At 40.8% G+C, this 28,000-nt stretch overlaps 1 protein-coding gene across 3 annotated transcripts in view; it reads left to right on the forward strand.

Annotated features, from left to right (window-relative positions):
• The window catches only part of LOC105483262 (myosin IIIB), a 520,975-nt gene that overhangs the window by 395,219 nt on the left and 97,756 nt on the right, over window positions 1-28,000 (forward strand). For all 3 annotated transcript variants that reach the window (XM_071072912.1, XM_024793234.2, XM_071072911.1), the window contains exons 31-32: window positions 15,462-15,522; window positions 16,452-16,548. In XM_071072912.1, the coding sequence (XP_070929013.1) occupies window positions 15,462-15,522; window positions 16,452-16,548 (158 nt within the window). The remainder of the gene's footprint in view (window positions 1-15,461; window positions 15,523-16,451; window positions 16,549-28,000) is intronic.

A 28,000-nucleotide genomic window follows, 5' to 3' on the forward strand; every position in this document is an offset into this window, starting at 1 on the left:
TTGCTTTGCAAATATCTTAATGGGAAGTGGTTCAACACCACCTATGGGTTAATCTGAGGGGTTCTGCTTGGCAGCTGTTAGCTCTGAGAACCACATGGCCGCTCTCGGGTGCAGGGAGTCAGGCTAGCTGTTAACTACCCAGCGCCAGGTTGAGGCATCATCTTTGCTTATTGGATTTACTGACTGGCAGGAAGCACCTTGTTGACTTTTATTTTTAGTTTGTTCCTCCTGGGAGAGCAAGGATGTTATTCTCAGATCCAACTGTGCTTTTCTCTCCAAGGGAGGGCAGTTGTTTAAATTATTTTACTAGCATGAAGCATCCTTTCACCTAAGCTCATTTTCAGAATCTGAAACTTCAATTTTGAAAGTGGTGGTCTGGTGAAGGTGGAAGGGGCATTGTTGCCAGAAGAAAGATTTAGTATATTAGCCTGAAGGGAGGGCAAACAGTGGAAGCCACAGCCTTGTCTTCACCTGGGTTCTTTTTTTTTTTTTTTTTTTTTTTTTTTTGCGGCGGAGTCTTCACTCTGTCGCCCAGGCTGGAGTGCAGTGGCACCATCTCGGGTCACTGCAAGCTCCGCCTCCCAGGTTCGCGCCATTCTCCTGCCTCAGCCTCCCGAGTAGCTGGGACTACAGACGCCCGCCACCGCGCCCGGCTAATTTTTTGTATTTTAGTAGAGACGGGGTTTCACCGTGTTAGCCAGGATGGTCTCGATCTCCTGACCTCGTGATCCGCCCGCCTCAGCCTCCCAAAGTGCAGGGATTACAGGCGTGAGCCACCGCGCCCGGCCCCCTTCACCTGGGTTCTAAAGAATTGGATAAATAGTGAATTTCTCTGCTCTAATGTTCCCTTAGTCCTCTCCCCCTCCCTCTCCTCCACCCCAACATGGCTTTCATTGTCTTCTCTTGACCCACAGGCATGTTTCCCTAAGCGTCACAAGCAAGTCATGCCTTTCTGGATCTGTGTCTGCTGACATTGACTCAGATGATCTCTTTCTTTATGCTTTCCTTACTGGATTGCAGGCAGAGTAGGATGGTTTCCACAAAGCAGGTTAGGGAAGTACCTGAAGTGATGACAGACATGTAGACAGTTTCCAAATGCCCCATTTGTAAAAATGCAAGAAGTTCAGATTTCTCTGTAGGTCCTAGAAGAAGTGTCTAGCTACCCTCAGGAATAGTGTAACCCTGCTTTTAAAGTCTTATTCTTTCCTGGGGGTTTCCCACACCTACTTGTAGGATTGTCTTGTGGTTGACAACAAGGGCCCTACAGTCCACTAGACCTGCTACTACAGGGTTAGAACTTTATAAACCCACTTATTTTCTCAAGGCTTCAGTCTCCTCATCTTTAAATGGAAGATCAAATAGCACAATATGTACCTCACCAAGCCATGAAAGTTAAATGAGGTAGCATATACAAAGTATGTAGTATCTCATCTGATGTATAAAAAGCACTCCCAAAGCGTCGTGATTAGAGGAGTCGTTGTTATCTCTGAGGCATCCACTTTAAGTCATCCTTAGTATTATGCGTTTTTTTCTAAAGTGCTCATTTTGAAGTCTGTTACTCCCAACCCTTTAAAATCATCCAGTGCCAAACTATATGACTATATGAGTATCAAAGTAAATAATGACTAAAGAGTATAATCCATTGAATAAAATAAGGTATCATGAGTCCACATGGATGGATGGATGGATGGATGGATGGATGGATGGATGGATGGATGGATAAATGGATGGAGGGAAGGAAGGAAGGAAGGGAAGAGGCTGAGCTCTTCCTTACAATAAAATATGAAATAATAAAGGTAGATGAAATTAAGAAAACAGAAAATCATCATTTGGCAACTACAAAAATAATAATTGTTTCAGGCAATAATTACGAATGGATGCCAACACTACTATGTGAAAGTTTGAGGAGTAATAAGCTATTTGCATAGTCTCAGAGTAAATCCCCATAAGAAACTTATTAATTACAAAAGGACAGTGAAGAAATCTGACAGAAACTACCTTAACCAAGTGATGAAAGTTAGCATCACCAGTAACTGAACAAACTGACAGCATGTGCTTCCTGATATGATACATTGAGAAGAAGACAACATCACTGTTGTGAATTTCTTGCCAAATGTGGATAACCTGAATTTAATCATGAGGAAACAGCAGACAAGTCCAAACGAAGGGAGCCTTTACAAAATGACCGGCCTACCAGCCTGTAGGTTCCAAAATGAAACATGACAGAAGACTAAGAAACTATTCCAGATGAAAGGGGACTAAAAGAATGTTACCTCTGAATGCAACAGATGATCTAGGAATTTCTTTTGCTATAGAAGACACCATTGAAACATTTGGAAAACTGAATACAATCTGTAGATTGGAAAATAGTGTCATATTAATATTAAATTCCTGATTTTGACCATTGTATTCTGATCATATAAGAATATGCCCTTCCTTTTAAAAACACACACACTGAATTATTTAGGGATAAAAGAGTATCAGGTAGGCTGAGCGCAGTGGCTCATGCCTGTAATCCCAGCACTTTGGGAGGCCAAGGTGGGCGGATCACCTGGGGTCGGGAGTTCGAGACCAGCCTGACCAACATGGTGAAACCCCATTTCTACTAAAACTACAAAAAAATTAGTTGGGCATCGTGGCAGGTGCCTGTAATCCCAGCTACTTGGGAGGCTGAGGCAGAAGAATTGCTCGAACCTGGGAGGTGGAGGTTGTGGTAAACCAAGATTGCGCCATTGCACTCCAGCATGGGCAACAAGAGTGAAACTCTGTTTCAAAAAAAGAAAAAAAAAGGATCAGGTTTGCAACTGACTCTCAAATGGTTCAGAAAAAAATTATGCATGTTTGTGTGTGTATGTATCAGTACAGAGAGAGAGGACAAAGCAAATATGTAAGTCTGTTGAGGAATATATAGGATTCCTTATACTATTCTTGCATCTTTTATATTAATATGATTAAATCAGAATAAAAAGTTGCAATAAAAAAACAAGTCAATGCCACTTCTTGCCCTTTAGACAGGGCAGTTCATCAGCCACTTTCTCTTTAGACTCTTGATCCCTCTCCATTCACACCTAAAAGTCTATTCCACGTCACCATTGCCCTGCTTGGTGATGGTCCTCAAGCTTCTCTGCTGTGACATTGCTGACTAGTCACCACCCCCTGCACACAATCTTGTTTAGGCTTTTCGTTTGTAAAAGTTTCTGAAAATGTCCTTCCCTTCTCTCACGCCCCCTCCCTCACTTGTCCTTGGACCCCATCATTTAGTGTCATGTGCGTCATGCACTTCATTTCAGCACTTCTTACTTCTCCTTCCCTGAACTAAGTACTGCTTTCAGAATTAACAGAGGAAAACTGGGTTAAATATTATCTTTTGTGGGGGTTGGGGGGGGGTAGGGCAGTGGTGAAAAGAACATCCCCCAGTTACAGCATGAAAAGGGTATAATAAATGTCTCTGAAGTTTCCTTTCTCTCCACAAGTCTATGCCTTGGCCTAATTCAGTCTTAAAATGCTAGAACTGTAACTCAAAAGTAGCTTAACCCACAAGTTACCTTAAGACTCCACCCAAAGGAAAAGCACAGATTCTAGAAAGGCAGCCACACAGATACCTCATCATTATTATTCTCCCTTGAAGTTTCCATGTTTACGGATTTGTCTTTCAGACGTGCAAAATCATAAACAATAAGTAACCACATTATTAAGTATATATTTTATTTCTAACTTCTGACTATATATGCATCTCTAATTATTTTAAAATCTTGTCTTGTGTTTTTATTTTGTTCTGCCCAGGAGAACAAATGTAATCATTTTTTCCTTAGCTCAGGCAAGAGTTTTTATTTATATTTTGCTGATGAAGAAGTGGAGAGGTGATTTGCCCAAGTTAGAGTTGCCATATTTGGCAAATAAAAATGCAAGATACCCACTTAGATTTGAATTTTCTAGAAACAACAAATAATCTTTTTTGTATAAGTATGTCCAAATAAGTATTTGAACATACTTATACTAAATCGTTACAAACATACCTTGCTTTATTCCCTTTTGCTTCATTACACTTCACAGATACTGTGTTTTTTATGAACTGAAGGTTTGTCACACGCTGTGTTAAGCAAGTCTATTTGTGCCATTTTTCCACCAGCATGTGCTTACTTCATGTCTCTGTGTCAGAATTTTTTAGTCATATTTTGAAATTAAGGTATGTACATCTTTTAGACATAAGGCTATTGCACACTTAATAGATAATAGTGTAAAAATAACTTTATATGCACTGGGAAACCAAAAAATGTGTGTGACTCACTTTATTGTGATATTTGCTTTATTGAGGAAGTCTAGAACAAAACCCACAGTATCTCTGAGATGTGTTTGTTGTTAGTCTGGAGTTCACATTCAACTGGGTGTCCTGTTTTTTGTTTGTTTGTTTGTTTGTTTGTTTTTTTGTTGAGACAGGGCCTCACTCTGTCACCCAGGCTGGAGTGCAATGGCCTAATCTTGGCTTACTGTAACCTCAACCTTCTGGGCTTAAGTGATCCTGCCATTTCAGCCACCTACGTAGCTGGGACTACAGATGTGCGCCACCATGCCTGAATAAATTTTTTTGTAGAAACAAGGTCTCACTATGTTGCCCAGGCTGGCCTTAAACTTTTGAGCATAAGCAGTCCTCTCATCGTGGCCTCCCAAAGTGCTAGGAGTGCAGGCATGAGCCACCACACCCAGCTAGGTGTCCTGTATTTTATCTGGCAACTCCAGTTCAAGTATGTTAGAACTAATGTATCATGAATATGTATGCATATAGCCTGGCTGTATATCATGAAATATATTGCTAAATCTACCAAGTGTTTCTAGCATTCCTCTGACCTCTACATGCCATAACATAGTGTTTTTTGCCCTTTAAGGGCTTTTGAAACCATATTCAGGGATATCAGTTCCTACTTATTTATTAAGGTCTTTATTCAAATGTCACTTTCCATAGCCGTTCAATCTAAAATTGCAGACCCTGCCTCCAATACCTTCTATCCCCCTTCCCTGCTTTAATTTTCCTCTTTGGCACTTAGTTGTATTTAATATGCTACATAGTTACTTTTTTGTTTCAATTTGTGTCTGTCACTTGAATGTAGGTTCATGAGCAGAGGACTATTGGATCTCCTCTGCTGTATCCCCAATACTTAAACAATAGTAGGAGACAAATTTAAAGGTGTTCAGTAAAGACTTGGGAGCTGAATGACTGATGTCTGGGAGCCTATAGAAGACCTTATATTGCACATGTCATACACATTGTTCTTATACAAAATCTCAAGGAGACTTGCCACCAGATGAGAGCCTTCAGTGCGGTAAGATGTGTATAATCTTAGTAAAAGTCCATAGATGCAAGATAAATAGAAGGTCAGGCCAGGGGGTTATACCTCCAGATATCATTGGGCTTCATTTAATCTGCCTCCTAGCAAATTGTCTAGAACTGAATGTTAGTAGCCCCAGGAATCATTCATTAAGATCCTTACTAGAATTGTGTGACTATCTGGAAGAGTCCAGTAACAAAATGCTGCTGAGGCTGAGAGGATGGGCTCTGGTTCAGCCAGATCAGGATTTGTATCTGGTTATGACCTAGGTTACTCAAATAGCCCAAGTGTGAGTTTCCTGGTCTGCGAATTGGGAACACTGGGGGACTTATGCTGCTAGCACTGGCATGGGTTGAAATGGATAGTCCAGCCAAGTCCTCAGCACAGTGCCTGACAGAAAGGAAGCTGCTTCCATCACCATCACCCAGGCCACACCACAAATTCCACCTGAGCCCACATAAAGCTCAGCTGCTCTAGCCATGCTGTGGCCCTCGGCCCATGGCTCTGCATCCCTTCAGATCACAGTGCCCTTCTTCACTACTGCATCTTTTGTTTTATCCCCGAACTTCCTCTCAGCTCCCTTGGTTGCTGACAAAGAACTGAAATAAGCTTTATGGGCAGCTCTCAGTTGAGTGTTCTTTTTTCCAATAAAGCAAGCATTCTCAGCAGAATGAAGAAAAGCCTTCTGCTCCTACCTTAGACTTTTACACAGTGACAGCTGCCTGCAGTAAAGTAGTGAAGGAGGGAAAAGAAAATAAATGAGAATGCAAGGACTGGCAAATTAAGACTGTATGGGCTCACGGTTGGGGAAAAGCAATGAGGCAAACAAATATGATCACATTTAAAGGGCTCAGTGGGATTTGAGAAATTAGCATAAGTGCATAAATCTAACTACTGCTAACTTAGAGCAATGGCATTATGAGACAGTCATCAGCCTTTTTGAGCCCTTCTGATGAATTTGTCCTTGAGCCATGTTCTAAAACTTAAAATAATTGTGTGTTTTAGAGCAAACAAATATCCATATATTTAGATGTAACTTGCATATTCAACTCATTCAGTAATGATTGGGGTGGGATGCAGTGCATGCATTCAGAATTGTTCTAAAAGTTACTGGGTATCCAAACCTAATGAGAAAAAAATAATACAAAACCTGTGAAGCTTATTCCTTCTTGTTTCCCTTATTTTCCTGCAATAATGGTGATCTTATTTTGTACTGTTACTGTTTCTCCTTTCCTATGCTCTTTGTATTTCCTTCATACCACACATTAAAGCCCAGGAATAATGTTTTTCCTCTTTAGAAATCAAGAAATACCAATTAAAATAATAATGAGGCATACTTTGCAGAGATAAGCAAAGATTTAAAAGACAGATTATTCCCAGCACTGGCAATGTGACAGGAAATGGGCCCTTTCATACTTTTTGTGGATATGAGTGTTAATTTTTGTTGCTTTTTAGAGAACTTGATGACATAATTTCAAAACTTTAAAATAGAAAAAAAGTTTCTCACCCTTTGACCTGACAGCTTTATGTATAAGATTTATCCTAGGGGGATAACTGGATAAGCACTCCTAACTCTGGCACCAAATATTTAATGATCCATTGCTTATAATGTGAAAAATTTATAAACAACTTAAATATCCAAACATAAGAGATTAGTTAAATCTTGATAATCACCCAATAGAAGACTATATAGCTATAAATATGATATACATGTCCCTGTGCATGTATGTGTGTTATATACAAATATGTGGAAAGATGCTCAAAATGATAAAAGGTAGGTTAAAATGACAAATATGATGAGTTATTATTATTTTTTGAGACGGAGTCTCGCTCTGTCGCCCAGGCCGGAGTGCAGTGGCCGGATCTCGGCTCACTGCAAGCTCCGCCTCCTGGGTTTACACCATTCTCCTGCCTCAGCCTCCCAAGTAGCTGGGACTACAGGCGCCGCTACCTCGCCCGGCTAGTTTTTTTGTATTTTTTAGTAGAGATGGGGTTTCACCGTGTTAGCCAGGATCGTCTCGATCTCCTGACCTTGTGATCCGCCTGTCTCAGCCTCCCAAAGTGCTGGGATTACAGGCTTGAGCCACCGCGCCTGGCCTATTATTTTTAAAAATATATTTTATGTGCATAGAAAAGTATCTGAAAAGATATATGCAAGAAACTAATTATATCTGGATATGGACATTTTCCCTAGTCTTTATTTTCTTCTCATAGAATATCTGTATTTTATACAGTACAACAATAAATATGTATTATTTTTAATCATACAAAATAATTTTTGATCAGAAAAACGGGAAAAAGAGCAACATTTTTGCCATCAGTTCTTTTAGTCATTTACTTTGGGTGAAAGGCAGATATTACTACATTTTCATTGGTTAGTGACTGGTGAATATTCAGACAACTTGGGAATTTGGAGCATTTTCATCAGCTAAAAAATAAAATACAAAACTAATGAGCACAGCAATACCTAGAGCTCTGATATCTCAAAAGCCAAGTGGTTTGTGGTACTTGCTCTGGTTTGCTGTCCTCCCTTGGAAAATTTTATACAGGATGCTTTCAGTAGATGATTTGCAGACACTTTTAGATGGTCAGAAAGTAGCACTAGACAAATCAGTTGCAAATCGATTTTCAGTGTGGTTATGCTCAATATATTCTGTAAATACAGCAGGCAGCCTCCAATTCTTCCTAGAGTGGAAGTAAATGGGGGAGTTGATGCAGAAAAGGCTTTTCAGAGGAGCTGACACCTGTGCTAAAGGGTAAGAATGCAATGACCAGGTGAACAAGAGAAGAGGGAACATTCAAAAGCATGAAAATCAGAATACAGCCCTTGGAGATTTTGTAGGTACTTGACAAAAGCTTATTTGTGGTGGTGGTGCTGGCAGTGAATAGGAAACAAAAGTGTTCTATAAATCCTAGCTTTCCGGTTTTTGTAATAAAACGTGCATTAATTTACACATTTTGGGGTGCCTTTTAACTTAACCCACAATGACACATAATAACACAATAGATAGTTTGTATTTTTCTTAAGACATTTGTTACCTTCCAATCCTCTGTGTCTTCAAAGCTATTTAAATAACTACATAAAGTAAGAAAAAAATCCAATAATACCCAACTGATGCAAATCAGTTGATACATAATGACAATGTTGGGGGATTCATATCTGGGTGTTCTTCCGCATTTATACCCTTAGTCTTTGGAATGTTCAAATTCCATATAAAAACTAAATAAGAATGCTTGAGTTGCCAGTTGGGGTTCAAGACTATGCCAAGTTCATATGAAAATCCTGTTGGCACTTAAGTCAGCACTACATCATTAATAATGGACAGTGTCCTCTTCTCTGATGTCATTCCTTAAATGTATACCTTCATAATTTGAATTTACTAAAACCATTTCTGAAGATGTGTATGCTTTCTATTATCTCTTATGGTAATAACTTCCATAAAGGAAGTTATATGAATTGTTTATCTGAAACCTGCCTCCCTCAAGATTCTTGGGGGCCCTACTATTTAAAAGTGTCCTGGGCTCAGCCAGGCGCAGTGGCTCACGCCTGTAATCCCAGCACTTTGGGAGGCTGAGGTGGGTGGATCACAAGGTCAGGCGTTAGAGACCAGCCTGGCCAACATAGTGAAACCCCGTCTCTACTAAAAATACAAAAAATTAGCCAGGCATGATGGTGGGCGCTTGTAATCCCAGCTACTTGGGAGACTGAGGCAGGAGAATTGCTTGAACCTGGAGGGCGGATGTTGCAGTGAGCGGGATGACAGTGTGATACTCTGTCTGGAAAAAAAAAAAGAAAGAAAGAAAAAGTATCCTGGTCTCAGGAGGCTGAGATATGAGGATCACCTGAGCCTGAGAGGTTGAGGCTGCAGTGAGCCATGATCTCACCACTGTGCTCCATCCTGGGTGACAGAGTTAGACCCTGTCTCAAAAATAGGAATAATTCTGGTCTGATCATATCTTCTGCAGAGTGGTTTTACTGCTGCTTCTTGGGAATAAGAAATTGGCCTTCTCTTATTAGGAGCTCTTTGATTTTTTTTTTTTTTTTTTTTTTTTTTTTTGGTGGGGAAGCTGGAGTGCAATGGCACAATCACAGCTCACTGCAGCCTCGACCTCCCAGACCCAGGTGATCCTCCCACCCCACCCCAGCTTCTGGAGTAGCTGGGACTACAAGGGCATGCCACCCTGTCTGGCTAGTTTTTGTATTTTTCGTAGAGACAGGGTTTCACCATCTTCCCCAAGCTAATCTCTCACTCTTGGATTCAAGGAATCTTCCCGCCTCAGCCTCCCAAAGTGTTGGGATTATAGGCTTGAGTCACCACGCCCAGCCAAGAGCTCTTTGGTTTTCGTTCAAAGTTATCAAAAAAGTAGAAACAAATTACTTGGTTATGCTGATTAGCCTTTCTTTTGGGGCTACCAAATGAGACATAAATTTACTAGGAGAAATTCTCCGACATTTAGAGACAATGGGAAGCTAACAAAAATCAACCAACGTTGAATTTGCTATTTTGAAATTGGAGTATGCTTTCAAGTGTGAACAAATAAATGGATTTCTCAGTTTGTCTCCAAGCCATTCTAACTTAAAATTGATAAAAAATAATCTTGAAAACTTTATCAAAATTAATAAAAAGTACACAAAGAAACTAAGTAAAGTTTAGAAAATGGAGAATCTGAGGGGAGCCAGTGTGTCTCAACATCTATCCAACCAAAAAGGTACTGATTCTAACCCTAAAATAGAAAAAGGACAGTTACTAGACAAGCTTGACTGATCAGATACATCCTCAAAGAGGCCGGGCGCGGTGGCTCACGCCTGTAATCCCAGCACTTTGGGAGGCCGAGGCGGGCGGATCACAAGGTCAGGAGATCGAGACCACGGTGAAACCCCGTCTCTACTAAAAATACAAAAAATTAGCCGGGCGCGGTTGTGGGCACCTGTAGTCCCAGCTACTCGGGAGGCTGAGGCAGGAGAATGGCGTGAACCCGGGAGGCGGAGCTTGCAGTGAGCCAAGATCGCGCCACTGCACTCCAGCCTGGGCGACAGAGCGAGACTCCGTCTCAAAAAAAAAAAAAAAAAAAAAAAAAAGATACATCCTCAAAGACCACCCTGCTTCTTTTGCTTTAATTCTAACGTGTAATTTAGTCTCCAGAGTGTATCAGCCAACCAGTGAGAGGAAAAGTATAGTCTGGATCATACCGTTCATTGTAAAATCACACTGGTATATTCTACATTTCAAATATGACTCTTTTGAGGTTGGTTATTGCAACTCAGCTCTCCCCAAAATCATCATCCCTCAATGAACTGACAAATTGAATTTTGGAGCCTGTGAAGCTGAGGCCCAGTCCCTGGACCACGGTGACTTCACCTAGTGCCACCAGCACAGCGTGACCGAGCCAGCTGGCCGCATGGATCTCTGCTGCAGAAGAAGGGAGATGCTGAGTATTCTCAGCAGCCCGCTACTCAGGAGCCAGCCTTCACCTTGCCCCTCATCCGCTCACACTGGGATGCGGGTTTAAGAGAGGGAATTAGATGTGAGTTTTGTCTGGGGGCCTTTTCAGGACAGATGCCCAGCAGAAGGGTTCTCAACGGTGACTGAGAGTTTCCGTCTCCCCTAGAACCCACAGTTCAGTGAACTGACTTCAGTGGAGCGGTTGAGCCCCGGAGGCAATCTGTTTGAGACTTCAGTTATGCTTCCAAGAGGCCAACGGAGCCCTAGAAATATGAGATGAATTATACAAAGAGGGACAACTGCTTTCTATTCACCACACTTTGATAGCCATATTCACTGCTTCTGCCCAGATTACCAACAGAGGTCGAGGACAGTGTTATTTGTTAAAAAAAATTTCCTAGGGATTCAAAAAACAGTATCACACTTCATAAATGAATTAATTCCTTAATATCATCTGATACCAATACATAGTCAAATTTTCCCAATTATTCTAAGAATGTCCTTTGCACATGTTTATCCAGGCCAGGATCCAATCTAGAATGTTACAGTGCATCGAGTCGTTATTTCACCTAAATCTCTTTTGATATAGAGTAGTCACTTTTTTCATAACACCGACTTTTCCAGAGGATCGAGCCATAAAATGGGATTATCTCATAAAATAGCTCACCTTCTGTATTTAGCTGCTTGCTTCCTGTGGTCTCATCCAGCTTGTCCCCCATGCCCTGTGTTTTATGTAGACTGTAAGTTAGATCCAAGGACTTAATCCGATTTAAGTTAAATGTTTTTGACCAAAAGGAAAAAATACATCATGGGCGATATCACATACGTCATGTTGCTTCACATTATAAGACAATGTTGTCGTGGCATTAGTGGTGTTAAAATTGAGCACTGCATTAAAATAGTGACCTTCTGATTTCTCCAGTGTACATTGCTCCTCTTGTGAAATGAAAGAAAGTGGTAAATCACTGGTATGGTGGTACTTTGGCGCCATATGAATGTCCTGTTCCCTATTAATTGTTTGTCTAATGATTTATCAGCAATTAATGTTTTTTTGTTTGTTTGTTTGAGATAGAGTCTTACTCCGGCTGCCCAGGCTGGATGGAGTGCAGTGGTGTGATCTTGGCTCAGTGCAGCCTCGACCTCCAGGGCTCAGGCGATGCTTCCACCTCAGCCTCCTGAGTAGCTGGGACTACAGGTGCACATCACTATGGCCCAGCTAATTTTTTGTATTTTTAGTAGAGATAGGGTTTCGCCATGTTGCCCAGGCTAGTCTCCAACTCCTGTACTCAAACAATCCACCTGCCTCGACCTCCCAAAGTGCTAGGATGCCAGGTGTGAGCCACCACACCCAGCAACAATTGATAATTTTGGCCTGATAATTTCTCTCTGGCATCGCCTTTTCCATAGTCAGTATACCGTAGTCTTATGGTATACTGCTTACCTGTTATGATTTGAAGCGAATCACTGGCTTCTTGATGCTTAACTCCTTTATCTGTAAAAATAGGTTGTTTTAGGAAGCAGAGGCAGGAGGATCGCTTGAGGCCAGGGGTTCGAGACCAGCCTGGGCAACATAGTGAGACCTCATCTCTCCAAATAATAAAAAATTAGCCAGGTGTGGTGGTAGCACATGCCTGTAGTCCCATCTACTTTGAAGTCTGCGGTGGGAGGATCACTTGAGCCCAGGAGTTGGAGGCTGCAATGAGCCATGATCATGTTACTACACTCTAACCTGGGCAACAGAATGTGATTCTACCTCAAAAAACAAACAAACAAACAAACAAAAACCAAAAAGAACCAATCCAAGTTGCTGTCAGCAGTATGTAACATGCTTTGCTTGGTGCCTGGTGGTCTGTATCCATGCAATAAGCATTGGCTTTTTTTTTTTTCTTTCTTTTTAAAAAATATTTTAAAAATTCAATTAAATAGAGACAGGGTCTTGCTATATAGCCCAGGCTAATCTTGAACTCCTATGCTCAAGCAGTTCTCCCACCTCCACCTCCCCAGTAGCTGGGATTGTAAGCTTGAGTCATGGCTTTTTGTTATTATTGTGCTTTTCCTTATTTTGGTAATGATGGATTACAGAGCAGTATCCAGTCTCATATCCCTGAGGCAAAAAAAAAAAAAAAAAAAAAAAAACTCTAGAAAGGAGTTGAGGAAGTTAGATTTTTTTTTTTTTTGAGTTTTTTTTTTTTTTTTTTTTTAATTATACTTTAAGTTCTAGGGTACATGTGGATAACGTGCAGGTTTGTTACATACATATACCTGTGCCATGTTGGTGTGCTGCACCCATCAACTCGTCAGCACCCATCAACTCGTCATTTACATCAGGTATAACTCCCAATGCAATCCCTCCCCGTTCCCCCCTCCCCTTGATAGGCCCCGGTGTGTGATGTTCCCCTTCCTGAGTCCAAGTGATCTCATTGTTCAGTTCCCACCTATGAGTGAGAACATGCGGTGTTTGGTTTTCTGTTCTTGTGATAGTTTGCTGAGAATGATGGTTTCCAGCTGCAAGTTAGATTTTTTAAGAAAACTGACTTGTACCATTTTCTTAAAAGCAAGATGTGTTCTAAGAATCAGTAGTGCCTCAACATGCTACAAAGGAGAAGGGTCCATTGTTAAAATAATGTCTAGGAAATGTCTCCCATTCTTTTCCTTTCTTGAAGTCTCGTTGAACATATGATTAAACTAAAGTTTCCAGAAAGCCTCTCAGGAAAGAAACCTAGGCTAATCTTATAGGCTAATCTAGTATTTTCTAATTTATTTGCCTGTAGACACTACTCCCTGACCTCTGCCACTGACTTTTCTTAAACGCACACAAACATTACATTGAGCTGCCTTGGATTCTTCCAAAGGCTTGAATGAAGAGGGAATCAGAGAAGCCGACTCCCTGTGGAGAGTTGGGAGGTGTCTACCAATGACTTTGGATTCTGAAAAGCCACACAAGCTAGAGGAGTTGTCAAGAGGTTCAGTTTTTGAGGGGTCAGGAAAGGCATAAATTGGAGGCCTGGCAGTAATTCAACAGCTAAACTCTCTTAATTAGACTTTCTCCTAGAGGATCTTAGACTCCACCCATCCTATAGGTGTGTTACAGCTACTGGGACTTGCCTAGGCCAGACAGAAGTGAGTACTTTGGGCCAATGCTTAGATACTGAAGGGTATAGAATATATTATGGTTCAGAGGAAGAGCAGAGGATTTGGAGTCAGACAAACATGGGTAAATGCCTTTGTTCTACCAGGTATTTACCATGATACCTGGGAAAAATCTCTTAACCTCTCTGAACCTCTTTCTTCATCTATATAATATATACAATTAAAGTACTTAGACCAAATGGTTGTGAAGCTTTCTTAAATACTTAAAAGCATTTTTTAAAATGAAGTAGTATATAAATGATAGTTAATTTAATTTTAATAGAGTATTCTTACTACATGACCCCACATTTTGTGGATTGACTAATCATTGTTTTATTTATTCAAATGGTTAATATTTATTGAGCATTTACTATGTACCAGGCACTGGGTAGGTACTTACATAGAGCGTGAACTAGAGCAGATCCAGTCCCTGACTTCATGTAGCTTACATTCCATTGTGGGAGACATATGATAAGCAAATATACACACAAATAAACATAGAATTATAGTCCCCTCCTTCCAGGTACTGATATGGTAATTTTTAAATGGGAATATTGCTTATAATATATATTTTGAAGGTAATGTCCACAAATAAATATATGGAAATGAATTTGTCAACTTAAGTAAAGAATAAGATTAATAATAAAAAATTGTTAGAGACCTTAGGAATAATTTATCTCAATCTCCTCATTTTATAGATGAGGAAAACTAGGACCAGGAATACTATAGAAACTTACCCAAAGTCACATGTTTGTTGTGTCATGCATGTCACATGTGTGCATGTGTGTGAGGCAGGGGTCAGAACACAGATTTCCCTTCTTTACTCAGTGCTTTCCATCTGCTGGTTCTGTCTGAAAGGCATTATGAGTGGCTCCTGTTTTATCTGTGTGTTATAAGCGCACTCTTATACAACATGTTCTGATTATAAAAAGTTGAGGACCCAGACCAATTGATTTTTCCAAACTTTGTTCCATGAAGGATTACAATTTTACTAGATGTTAATAGGTTATCACTTTAAGCTTCTTGGTCAAATTACTTTTGGACACCCTGCATCCCCCCTGGATCTTTACTATAGAGATCCATAAATGTATATTGTAATTTTAAAAGATTATTCCTGCAGTAAGGAAACCTTTTAAACTATGCCCAACCTAACATTCCCCAAACTTACTTGATTACAGAATCCATTTTAAATTCTGTAGCCATGAATGTGATTCATGTGCTGTGCAGGAAGTGTAGCCTTAGCATCCATTTAGTTGGCTCCTTGGTAAAGGTTGTGGAAGCCCATTAGAGCTCACTAAACCAAAGCCAATCACACAACTTTAAAAGGAGCAGTTCCTTGGATCTTAGGAATTCAGGCAGACTGTGGATGTGTGTAACATGTAGGAGCAACACCTAGTAGGATTCATTTTCTTAAGGTGACCATGTCCTTTTAACCCAGGACTGAAATGGGAAACCATGGAAGCATAAAGAGTATGTTTTGATACATCTTTGACACAATCCTCTTTAAGTTTTGCTATTATTATTTTCAAGTCTTTTGAAATTATTATTATTGTTATCTTTTCAGGCATTCACAAGCCCGGAGTTCTCCAAAAGGGTGCGATATCTTCACAGGACATGCAAACAAGGTAGCTGGATATTGTGATTCCAAAGTAACTGTGTGTCATTCCTTCAGACTCATCCAAGTTCATAGGCATGAAGCTTGTCTGTGACTGCTTGGTTGGGCCATCCAAATTTGAAACTGTTAGTGATATTTTGAAGTCTTTGAGACAAAAGCCCAGCTTGCTAAAGAACTTTGGTTCAGTAGAGAGACAGGGAGGTACAGTGGAGAGAGAATCAAAAGCCTGGAAATTTGCTGCTGAGAATAAATGTTAGCTGCTCCCTGAGGTGATTTGTCTGTGCACTCCACTCTCTACAGATGTTAGAGCCTCTTTTTGAGTAAGGACCCGAGGTTCTTTGGTAGCACTTTGATATCCTGCTCGAATTCAATATGTGAAATGGAGGCGTCTCTCTGTGACTTGGAGCCCACAGCAGGCTTTGAAGTCTCATCCAATTTTTGCTGCCTACTATTTGATGTTGAAAGGATGAAATGAAGAAAATGTACAGTTTTTGCCAGTAACTCTGCTGAGCATATGTAAGATTAAAAAAACAAAATCCTTTGGATGATGTACTTAGAAATGTTAAGCAGATTAATACCTTCCTATAGGTTTTCTTTTTTCTTTCTTAGAGATAAAAAATAAGTATAGGTGAAAATCAGCACATAGCTGTTTTATATTCTGGACTATAATTAATTTAACAGGAAGCTAGGTTGACTCGTTCTGAAGAAGAAATAAATGAATGAAGCAAAAGATGTTGAGACTTGGCTTCTAATTGCCCCAAGGAGAGGACCTCCATTCAAGTCTACGCAAGACGGGAGCAACTTACAAATGACTCCAATATACATAGCCTCTTGCTTTTAGTCAGGGTTAAGTGCCCCTTCGTTAAATAGAAGCCATGTCCTTAAGGCTGTTTCATCAGAGGATAATAATAATATTTCTCTTACTGGGTTTTTCTGAAGCACTCAATTTCTGGGACTGATTTGCTGTCTTCTCGGATATGCTATCCTGCTCCAGATCACCAAGGACTGAGTCTCTGGGGAGCCCCTCAAAAACCTGGTAAGAAGAACATTTTGAATTGCATGCTGCTTCTACCATTTGCTTGTTTGCGTACTTTGGGCAGGACTCAATTAGATAGTAATATGACCAAATGTTGGCAAAAACTTTTGGGAAGCCATACATGCTGGATGTAAAACTTGTATTAAAGGTAGTTTTACCATGTACCCATGTCATTTAAGATAATGAACATCAAAGTCCATGCTTTTCCATTTACTTAACCTTAAACTAGGAAACTGTTCTAAAATTTCATTTTATTAAAGGGAAGATAAACAGCTGACCAGCTTTTAGTGGAGCAGATCATGCAGGGTCGAAATCTAGGAGTTGATAAAGAATATGGATTTAGAAAGTAGTTCTGCCCTTTTGGCAACATGGCCATTCTTTGAGCAAGAAGACAGACATGCCTTTGGGAAACAACTGTTTCTGGCTCATTTTCTAAATTTCTTGCTACAGAATATAGTAAAAGTCAGTTTCAGTTTTGCATGCAGCTATAACCAGTGCTTCTGGAAGATAAAATAGAAACATAATTGTAAGAAATATTTACAAGCTAGAAGATATTAAGGACTACGTGAACCTTTCCAAGAAAAGAAATGCTCCTGATGTTACACTTAATGTCAACCTCATCTGTTTTTCTGAAATATAAAGTAATTTCTCAGATCTCTTCAGTTGTCTTCTTAGCTTGTTTATCAGTGACAAAGTAGCACAGTATGAAGTGGGAAATGCATAATAAATGTGTTATGACTTCAGTCAGTCTATATGGATCTTAAACTCTTGGAGAGAGACAAGAGGATGAGTCCATTATAGCAGAACCTTTTAAATGGACGTGTAGTAAATGATAAACCTGACAAAGGAAATATTTTCCTCATAGCCAGACAGTATTCAGGAATAAGGTCACAATGAAGTGGGGGTAAAAGTAGTACAAAAAAAGAGGAGAGAATTTAGGGGAAAAACAGTACAATGGAGCAAAATTCATTATGCAAGAGTTTGGTTGGTGCTTTTCTCTATCCAAACAGATAGTCTCTATATTTTAATTGGAGTGTTTAGAGCATTTATATTTAATGTGATTATTGATATGTTTTGGTTTAAATCTATCATCTTGCTATTTATTTTCCATTTGTCCTATCTAGTTTTTGTTCTCTCTTGGTATTCTATTTTTAAATAGATGTAATTCCTAAAAAGAAAAATTTTAAGTATGGTTGAATAGCTAAACCATACTGGCAGGTTCTGGCATCAGACCTGCCTGGATTCAAATCTCTGGTTTCGTGTGTGTGTGTGTGTGTGTGTGTGTGTGTGTGTGTGTGTGTGTGTTTTCTCTTTTTTTTTTTGAGATGGAGTCCTGGCTCTGTCGCCCAGGCTGGAGTGCAGTAGCGCAATCTCTGCTCAGTGCAAGCTCCGCCTCCCAGGTTCACACCATTCTGCCTCAGCCTCCCGAGTAGCTGGGACTACAGGCGCCCGCCACTATGCCTGGCTAATTTTTTATATTTTTAGTAGAGACGGGGTTTCACCGTGTTAGCCAGGATGGTCTCGATCTCCTGACCTCGTGATCCACCCGCCTCAGCCTCCCAAAGTGCTGGGATTACAGGTGTGAGCCACCGCGCCTGGCTGGGTCTCCTGTGTTAATCAAGCTATGTAGCAACTCCTTACCTTAGTACCTATTCATGTAAAGTGAGGGAAATAGTAATGCATATCTGAGAGGTTTCACTTAGGATTAAATGAGCTAGTGTAAGTAAAGGGCATAGCATAGTGTCTGGCTCATAGTAAGGGTTTAGTAAATGTCAGATGCTGTTATGGTAATTATTGTTATTGATATTATATAAATACAGAGTTAATCTATGAACATGAATACTAGGTAGAGAAATAAAGTTCTTTTGGTAAGACATCAAGTTTTGGTGTGATAGTTTGGGGAAGTAAAAATACATTACATTTTGAATTTATTAAAAAGAAAAGAGACTTGTTGGATTACAATAATCTTTCCCATTCTTTAGGAAAGTGTCTTAAAAAGTCAAATGTATTAATAAGTAACACATCTGATTTGCTATAAATGGCTTATATGCACGTTCTTTCTAGAGTTGTCTCTCCCTTTCAGTCTAAATGATTTTCTATTGGGTCTGCCACCATCAACATTATTGCCCCTTACACTCTTATAAACAGCATCCTAAGTAGTCTTCCTGCCTCCATTCTCCTTTAGTTTATCTTATGCCAACAGAAACCTAAGATTTCTAAAGCAAAATCCTAATCGTGATCTTCTCTCCCTCCACACTTTTCAGTGACTCCCTAGTATCCCAGCATGACCTTCAAGGCTTTCTCTGTTCTGGTCCTAATCTTTTCTAGCTCTAACTTCTACTGCTCTCTCTTTTTCATTCTGTGCTTCAGAATCTCCAAACTATTCTGTTTTCTCTGAACATGCCTGGTATGTTCTTTCCCTCCTCTGTGACTGTTCATGCTGCCTCTTCTACTCCACATATCCTTCTTCCTCATTTACTTTTCAAAATCCTCTCCATTCTTCAAGGTCCACAATGGCTCCCTACTCTTTTACTCTTTCTTTTTTTTTTGAGACGGAGTCTCGCTTTGTAGCCCAGGCTGGAGTGCAGTGGCCGGATCTCAGCTCACTGCAAGCTCCGCCTCCCGGGTTCACACCATTCTCCAGCCTCAGCCTCCCGAGTAGCTGGGACTACAGGCGCTGCCACCTCGCCCGGCTATTTTTTGTATTTCTTAGTAGAGACGGGGTTTCACCGTGTTAGCCAGGATGGTCTCGATCTCCTGACCTCGTGATCCGCCCGTCTCGGCCTCCCAAAGTGCTGGGATTACAGGCTTGAGCCACCGCACCCGGCCTACTCTTTCTTATAATACTTATCACATCCTGCTTTGTTTTATAGTTACTTTAATGCATCTACTAGATTTAAAACTCTCTAGAATCATGTCTTCCCATTTATGAGTTCTCTCCTCACAACCTAGCCTAGGTCTCGAATTGAATTCTTGAGCATCCAAAGTGGTGATGAAACATAATGGAAGCAAGAATGAAATGAAACTTTACCTAAGTAAGGAATCAGAGAAGAGTTTTACAATGTATTTCTAACAATCCTAGAACAAAGTAAATGTTTCTGAGACAACCTCCAAATAGATATAGTGTACTAGTGGAAGAAATTAAAATAATCCAAGCTATTTCATTTTGTTACTATTGTTACTATTGCTGTTTTGGGCAGGAGAAGCAAAGAAAGTTTAGACATGAAGGCATGAGAAAACATATGTAAATCGAATTCCCCTTGATCTTAGAAAACAACCAAGATGAAGAACAAAATTTTTTTTCTGTTTCATTTATATTATCAGTTGTAGAAACAAGAATATATTATTTAAGCAACACTTTTAGCAAATTATACCTTTGTGTTTAATTCTGTGCTTTAAATGACCCATTATTTTAACCCATGTTTTTGTGAAAGGTTGAATGAGAATATTGTGACCTTTTCGGTTTAAAAAAACACTAATATCCAGAAGGTTTGCCTTCTAACTTGCAGTGAGGCCTAACTTCATTATTCTAAGAAGGGGTCGGTGAGGTGAGAATGAGAGGCGGGGAATAAATCTAAAGTTACTCCATCTCAAGCTCAGCTTAGAGCAGCCATGCAAAGAAGTCTGTAAATATGGGCCTTAAATGTCTTCAGAGTATAACAAGTGTCCCTAACTGGCCCATGTGGGCCGACTCATTGCTCACATTAAGAGAAAAGCACAATATACCCGGGAAGTGCATAATTCTAGTCACTTGGTCACTAATCCAAGCAGTGAAACTATTTAATAGGACTGACAACAATATATACAGACCTTATCTGGTTTTACTGTGTAAATGGTTATACTTCAGGCATTCGTTCTTCTAGTTATTTATTTATTTATTTATTTATTCAAAAAATAATTATTAACTCTATGTGCCAGGAACTGACAAGTATTTCTCAAAACTTTTATAAAAGACTAATTTTTGGTTGGTTGGTTTCCATTTTACCACAGTCTGATAATTTTGTGGAATACAATAAAAATGAATTACGAAGAAAATAATCATGGACTTGGATGTTGTGTCAATATCAAAACCCTGTCCACATGATGCTACACTGTAGCAGAGGGAGACAGACAATAAACAATAAGCAGACGAATAAGTCAATTATGTGGGATGTTAGAGGGGTGAAGAGTTACGGGGAGAAAATACAACTGCAAGGGTGATAAGGAGTAGCCCAAGTGTAGAGGGTGAGTTTGGGTGGTTGTATGTATATATGTGTGTGTGTGTGTGTATATATATATGTTTGTTTGTTTTTATTTGAGATGGAGTCTAGCTTTGTCACCAGGCTGGAGTGCAGTGACATGATCTCAGCTCACTGCAACCTCCGCCTCCCAGCTTCACACCATTCTCCTGTCTCAGCCTCCTGAGTAGCTGGGATTACAGGCATGCGCTACCACGCCCAGCTAACTTTTGTATTTTTTTTTTTTTCTTAGTAGAGACAGGATTTCACTATGTTACCCAGGATGGTCTCGATCTCCTGACCTCGTGATCCACCCACCTCGGCCTCCCAAAGTGCTGGGATTACAGGCGTGAGCCACCGCGCCCCTGGCCTGGATGGTTGTATTTTTAAACAGTGTGGCTTCATTAAGAATGTGAGGTTTGAGTAGAGGCTTGAGGGTGGTGAGCCAGTTCACCATGTAAATAAGAGAAGAGCGTTCCTGGCAGAAGACCACGATAAAGGCCTGGAGGAAAGAACGTGAATGGATATGAAGAGTAGAAGTCCCTGTATTGGAGCTGAGAGACCAAAAAGTAGAGTCATAGGAAATGAAGAGCCAGATAGTGCAGGTTCGTACTGTTTAATGTCCTAACAAACATCCTAGGGATCTAGATACATGAGGATTCTCATTCAGCAGGTCTGAGTGGCTCTGAGATTCTGCAGCACTAATGAGCTTGCGGGGGTTTCTGATATTGTCGGTCTGAGGTTCACTTTGTGAGTAGTGAGGGTTTAGTCTCAGTGAAATGGGAGGCCAGTGAGTGGGAGAGTGGCATGATCTGGGTTATGATTTTAACAATAACTCCAGCTTTGGAGTTGAGAACCAACTAGACATCATCAAGAAATGAAATCGTCTAAGTACATTTTCCATACAGCTGAAACTCTCTCAAACCTAAAATTACCTTTCATATTGAGTGCACAAACACAATTCTCCTTATTCTTTGTATCTAGGGGCATGATTATTAACAGCAGTTATCACATTGGGCTGTAATGCAGAGCAATCCTCAGAGACTGTTGTGAAATAGGGCCACCTACCCTTGCAGTAAATGACCCTTGACCATTATGATTTTTAGTTAATGTGCCAGATTCTCTGTTTAATTTCTCCTCTCTCAACACAAAGCTGATGTTTCTTGCTGTTGTTAATGAGCTGACTTTTTGTAACATACTTTTCTTCTCCTTCTTCCTTTTTCGTCTTTGCTATGGTCTAAAAAACAGGTTTTAAGCATTTTTTTTAAGGCAGTAAAAGAAGTGGGTTTGAGAGGGAGATCTGAGAAAATCCCCTATGAATAAAAGAACAGGAACTCTAATGTATGTAGTACATTAGTACCTATATTAGGTACCATGCCAGGCCCTTTACTTATATTTTCTTAATGTAAAGTACACAAGCTTTAGTTTAACCTTGTGACCTGTGCTTGTTAACGAACCCTCACTACCTGCCCTTGGGTTTTCTGTTATACCTCACCTAAGAGTTACCTCTGTCCTGGGTTTTCTTCCCATCTACAGTGAGTATACCTTAATCATATTTCTTTTTGAAGGTCAAAAGTAGCAAGCAGTATTCTACTGGCCTCCTGGGGGGAGGGTCATAGTTGGCAAAACACACTGTTGGGATGTGGTAGAGCCACCAGACAGCATATGGAACCTGGCATCGGGCATTAGTGATTGATTTCAGATCTTTCATGGCCTGTCTAGCCACGGCTCCTGAGCAAATCACACCATTTTCTTTCACTTAGCAGCTTCTTTAATGCCATCTACTTCATTATTTTCCTTTACCTTTCCAGTTGCTCTCATTACTAAATTTTATTGGTTTTGGCAGCAATTCAGCTGTCAGAAAGCAAACTCAGGCTGTATTTTATTCTTAAAAACGTTAATCCTTAAAGTGACCAAACATCTCAACTTTCCTGTGACAGAAATGTTTTCCAAAATGTGGGATTTTCAGTGCTTATACCAGGACAGTCCCAGGCAAACAGATGAGTTGGTCACCCTGTAATGATACACGAAATTGAGCTTGTTTGGGGCAAGATCACTGTAACAGGCAAGACTATACCTCAGATCCATGCAACAGAATCACTTCACACGGGCCGCCTGTGTTTGGAAGGGAGTGCAAGCAGCTCGCCAGACAGCAATGCTATGATCATAAAGGGGTAAGATGTCTCCCATTTGACAGGGAGAGCATGTTCCTACAACAGAGTCTCAAGGGCCGCATAATCTCCCTCAGAAAGGCACGTGGAAATCAGACACTGAACAAAGGCAAGGCTACTGGGCCTCTCTGTCCCTTATCCAAATTCGTGACTGAATGTCACACACAAGACTGTATTCATTTATGGGTAGTCTCTGAGGTTCTGAATCCCTGCTCATTTTGGCTCCCTTAGGCTAAAAACATCTTTTCTTCTTGTCTGGATGCCATTGAATTCACCTTAAACTCTCATCAGCAAGACTTGGTAAAGTCTTATCTGAGGACTTTTCTCAGTGAAATGGCAAAGGAATTACAGGTATAGAATTGTTATTGGTTAGAATACACCTCATATTAAGGGATCTTTTTAGACAGATTGCTCTCAAACTTCACTGGGCTCTCCAGAATCACCCAGAATGCTGGTTAAGACAGACTGCTGAACCCATTGCATAGTTTCCAATTCTGTGTGGGATGGAGAGGGGGATTCGTAGTGTTATCAGGTTTCCAGAGGATGAGATGCTGCTGGTCTGGGGACTTCCCTTTGAAAACCACTGCTCTGGACATTCCCTATCTCTATGACACAATATTGAATCCGAGAAAGTGGACTTTATATATGTGGCTTTCTCCTCATTTATTCAACAAACATTTATTGAACACCTACTATATGTCAACCACAGGGCCAGGAAATGAAATAAGACACTTAAGAGACTAGTACGATTATAATATCTTGGTCTTTGCAGCTGTTGTTTTCCAAAGCTAGTCTGGTGACATGTTGAGTGTCCTCATGGATCTCAAGTGATGTCATTAAATTATCGGGAAGTTGTCAAAAACAAAGTTACATTTACTTTTAGCTTTGCTGTGCAGGAAGAGGGTGGGAGTGTTCCAGACTTCTAAACAATCTATAAAGTTTCATTTTCTAAAATTATTAGGAATTACTGCCTTTATTGTTTGTTTGTTTTTGTGAGACAGAGTCTTGTTCTGTTGCCCAGACTGGAGTGCAGTGGCACAATCTCGTCTCACTGCAACCTCTGCCTCCTGGGTTCAAGCTTTTCTCATGCTTCAGCCTCCTGAATAACTGGGATTACAGGCCTGAGCCACCACACTTGGCGAATTTTTGTATTTTTTGTAGAGACAGGATTTCACTATGCTGCCCAGCCTGGTGTTGAACTCCTGGACTCAAGTGATCCACCCACCTCAGCCTCCCAGAGTGCTGGGATTACAGGCATGAGCCACCACACTCAGCCAGAAATTGTTGCTTTTAAAGGTTATTTCCAGATTATAAACTATACTACTTCTGCTAGCCTGGCTGTAGTATATTCATTCTCCCACATGGCAAAATTACTCTAAGCCCCACCAGATCTGAATGTTTTCATATATATATGAAACATTTTGCATATATATATGAAATGTTTCTCTCATATATATAATTTTATGTATTTAATTCTATTTATTTATTTTTAGATGGAGTCTTACTCTGCCACCTAGGCTGGAGTGCAGTGGTGTGGTCTCGGCTCACTGCAGCCTCCACCTCCTGGCTTCATATGATTCGTTCTTACATATTTCTAATATATATGTCATTGCCATAATGTTTGTTCCCTGACTTTCTGAAAAAAAAAAAAAAAAAATCTAGGCAAGGCCAACATAAGGAAGTGTACAGTTTGAGGCTTGTGGGCATGAGGACAAAGGGATGGAAGGAGACAGAAGACAGATTATAGTTGTCTTAATCCCCAATCCAATTTCTAATTTAGCTTCATTTATATTAATCATACACTTTCTCTGTTTTGCTTAAGAGACTGATATGGTTTAGCTTTGTGTCCCCACCCAAATCTCATATTGAATTGTAATCCTCAGTGTTGGGGGAGGGACCTGGTGGGAGGTGATTGGATCATTGTGGGGGGGATTTCCCCCTTGCTGTTCTCATGATCATGAATGAGTTCTTGTGATATCTGGTTGTTTAAAAGTGTGTAGCACTTACCCCTTCTCTTTCCTGCTGCCATGTGAAGATGTGCTTTCTTCCCCTTCTCCCTTCTGCCATGATTTTAAAGGTTCCTTAAGCCTCTCCAGTTATGCCTCCTGTACACCCTGTGGAACTGTGAGCCCATTAAACCTCTTTCCTTTATAAGTTACCCAATCTCACAGTCTCAGGTAGTTTGTTTGTTTGTTTGTTTGTTTGTTTTTGAGGTGGAGTCTCACTCTGTTGCCAGGCTGGAGTGCAGTGGCGTGATCTCGGCTCACTGCAACCTCTGCCTCCTGGGTTCAAGCGATTCTCCTGCCTCAGCCTCCCAAGTAGCTGGATTACAGGCACACGCCACCACGCCTGGCTGATTTTTGTATTTTTAGTAGAGATGGGGTTTCACCATGTTGGCCAAGCTGGTCTTGAACTCCTGACCTCGTGATCTGCTTGCCTTGGCCTCCCAAAGTGTTGGGATTACAGGTATAAGCCACCATGCCCGGCCAGTCTCAGGTAGTTTTTTATAGCAGCGTGAGAATGGACTAATTCAGAAAATTGGTACCAGGAGTGGGGTATTGCTATAAAGGTATTACTATAAGATAACTGAAAATGTAGAAGCAACATTGGAACTGGGTAATGGGCAGAGGTAGGAACAGTTTGGAGGGATCAGAAGACAGAAAGATGAAGCAAAGTTTAGAACTTCCTAGAGACTTGTTGAAGGGTTGTGACCAAAATGCTGATAGTGATATGGACAGTGAAGTCCAGGGTGAGGTGGCTTCAGATGGAGATGAGAAACTTACTGGGAACTGCAGTAAAGGTCACTCTTGCTATACTTATCAAAGAGACTGGTGGCATTGTGTCTCTGGAGACCTGTGGAACTTTGAACTTGAGAGAGATGATTTAGGATATCTGGTAGAAGAAATTTCTAAGCAGCAAAGCATTCAAGAGGAGTCCTGGCTGCTTCCAAAAGTCTACAATCATTTACATAAACAAAGAAATGACCTGAAACTAGAACGTTTATTTAAAAGGGAAGCAGAGCATAAAAGTTTGGAAAAATTGCAGCCCAATCATGTGGTTGTAAAGAAAAACACATTTTCTGTGGAAGAATTCAAGGCTGCAGAAATTTGCATGAGTAAAGAGGAGCTGAATGTTCATAGCCAAAACAATGGAAAAAATGCCTCCAGGGCATTTCAGAGACCTTCATGGCAGCCCCTCCCATCATAGGCCTGCAGGCTTAGGAGGGAAAAATGGTTTCCTGGGCTGAGCCCAGGGTCCCACTGCTCTGTGCAGCCTCAGGACATGGTGCCCTGCATCCCAGCCATTCCAGCTTCAGCTGTGGCTAAAAGGGGCCAAGGTACAGCTCAAGCCATTGCTTCAAGTCCCAAGCCTTGGTGGCTTCCACATGGTGTTGGGCCTGTAGGTGCACAAAAACAAGAGTTGAGACTTAGAAGCCTCTGCCTCGATTTCGGAGGATGTATGGAAACACCTGGATGTCCAAGCAGAAGTCTGCTGCAATTGCAGAGCCTCATGGAGAACCTCTAATAGGGCAGTGCAGAGGAGAAATCTAGGATTGGAGCCCCCACACACAGAGTCCCCACTGGAGTACTGCCTAGTGGATCTTTGAGAAGAGGACTGCTGACCTCCAGACCCCAAATGGTGGATCTACCAACAGCTTGCACTGTGTGCCTAGAAAAGCTGCAGGCACTCAATGCCAGGCTGTAAAAGCAGCCAAACTTGCAGAACCAAAACACCAAGCTGCCTAAGGCCTTGGGAGCCCGGATATGTGTGTGGCCCTTGCATCAGTGTGGCCTGGATATGAGACATGGAGTCAAAGGATATTATTTTGGACCTTTAAGATTTAATGACTACCCTACTGGGTTTCAGACTTGCATGGGGCCTATGGCCCCTTTCTTTTGTCCAATTTCTCCCTTTTGGAATGGGAGAATTTACCCAATGCCTGTACCGCCATTGTATCTTGGAAGTAACTAACTTGTTTTTGGTTTTACAGGCTTATGGGTGGAAGGGACTTGCCTTGCCTCAGATGAGACTTTGGACTTGGACTTTTGGGTTAATACTAGAATGAGTTAAGACTTTGGGGCACTCTAGGGAAGGCATGATTGATTTTGAAATGTGAGAAGGGCATGAGATTTGGGAGGGGTTGGGGCAGAATAATATGGTTTAGCTCTGCATCACCACTCAAATCTTATGTTGAATTGTAATCCCCAGTGTTGGGAGAGAGACCTGGTGGGAGGTGATTGGATCATGGGGGTGGATTTCCCCCTTGCTTTTCTCATGATAGTGAGTGAGTTCTTAAAATATCTGACTGTTTAAAAGTATGTAGCACTTCCCCCTTCCCTTTTTCCTGCTGCCATGTGAAAATGTGCTTGCTTGCTGTTTACCTTCTGCCATGACTGTAAGTTTTCTGAGGCCTCCCCAATCATGCCTCCTGTACCGACTGTGAAACTGTGAGTCAGTTACACCTCTTTTCTTTATAAACTACCTACTCTCGGTAGTTCTTGATAGCAATGTGAGAACGGACAAATACAGAGACTTTTCTCGTTTTTACTAGATCTGGGTTTTTGGTTTCCTTGTTTTTGTTTTGCTTTATTTTGTAATTTTGAATAATAGAAACAGGGTGCTTTGGACATCAATTATAGTCCTGGTAGTTTACCTCAACTGAGGGCTCTGTTCAAAACTGGGGATCTCTGATGGAACTCTGTAGATACCTACCAAGATTGAGCATAGTGCCTCATTTCCCTTGAAATTTGAGAATCAAGATGATAAGGAAGAACAAGGGATGTACTCCACAAAGATCAGTGCTTTTCTCCACCCTCAGCCAACTGAATCAATAGCAAGATTCTGACTCTATTGGAGGAGCTGAGACTAGAGGAGTCTAGAGGAGGCTGGAGGGGAAAGTGGCCACAGCCGTGAGAGTAGCAGATACAAGCCATGGAGGTCACGTGCCAGGCCACCATGCCTGAGGCCGCATACCTCAGAAAAAACCTTTCACAGCCTGTTCTCATTCCTGCAACTCGTTAAAGCACATTACAGAATTGAACAGTTTTTGACATTATTTCTTCT

The sequence above is a fragment of the Macaca nemestrina genome, chromosome 11 (assembly GCF_043159975.1).
Source record: "Macaca nemestrina isolate mMacNem1 chromosome 11, mMacNem.hap1, whole genome shotgun sequence".
In the NCBI taxonomy this organism is placed as follows: domain Eukaryota; kingdom Metazoa; phylum Chordata; class Mammalia; order Primates; family Cercopithecidae; genus Macaca; species Macaca nemestrina.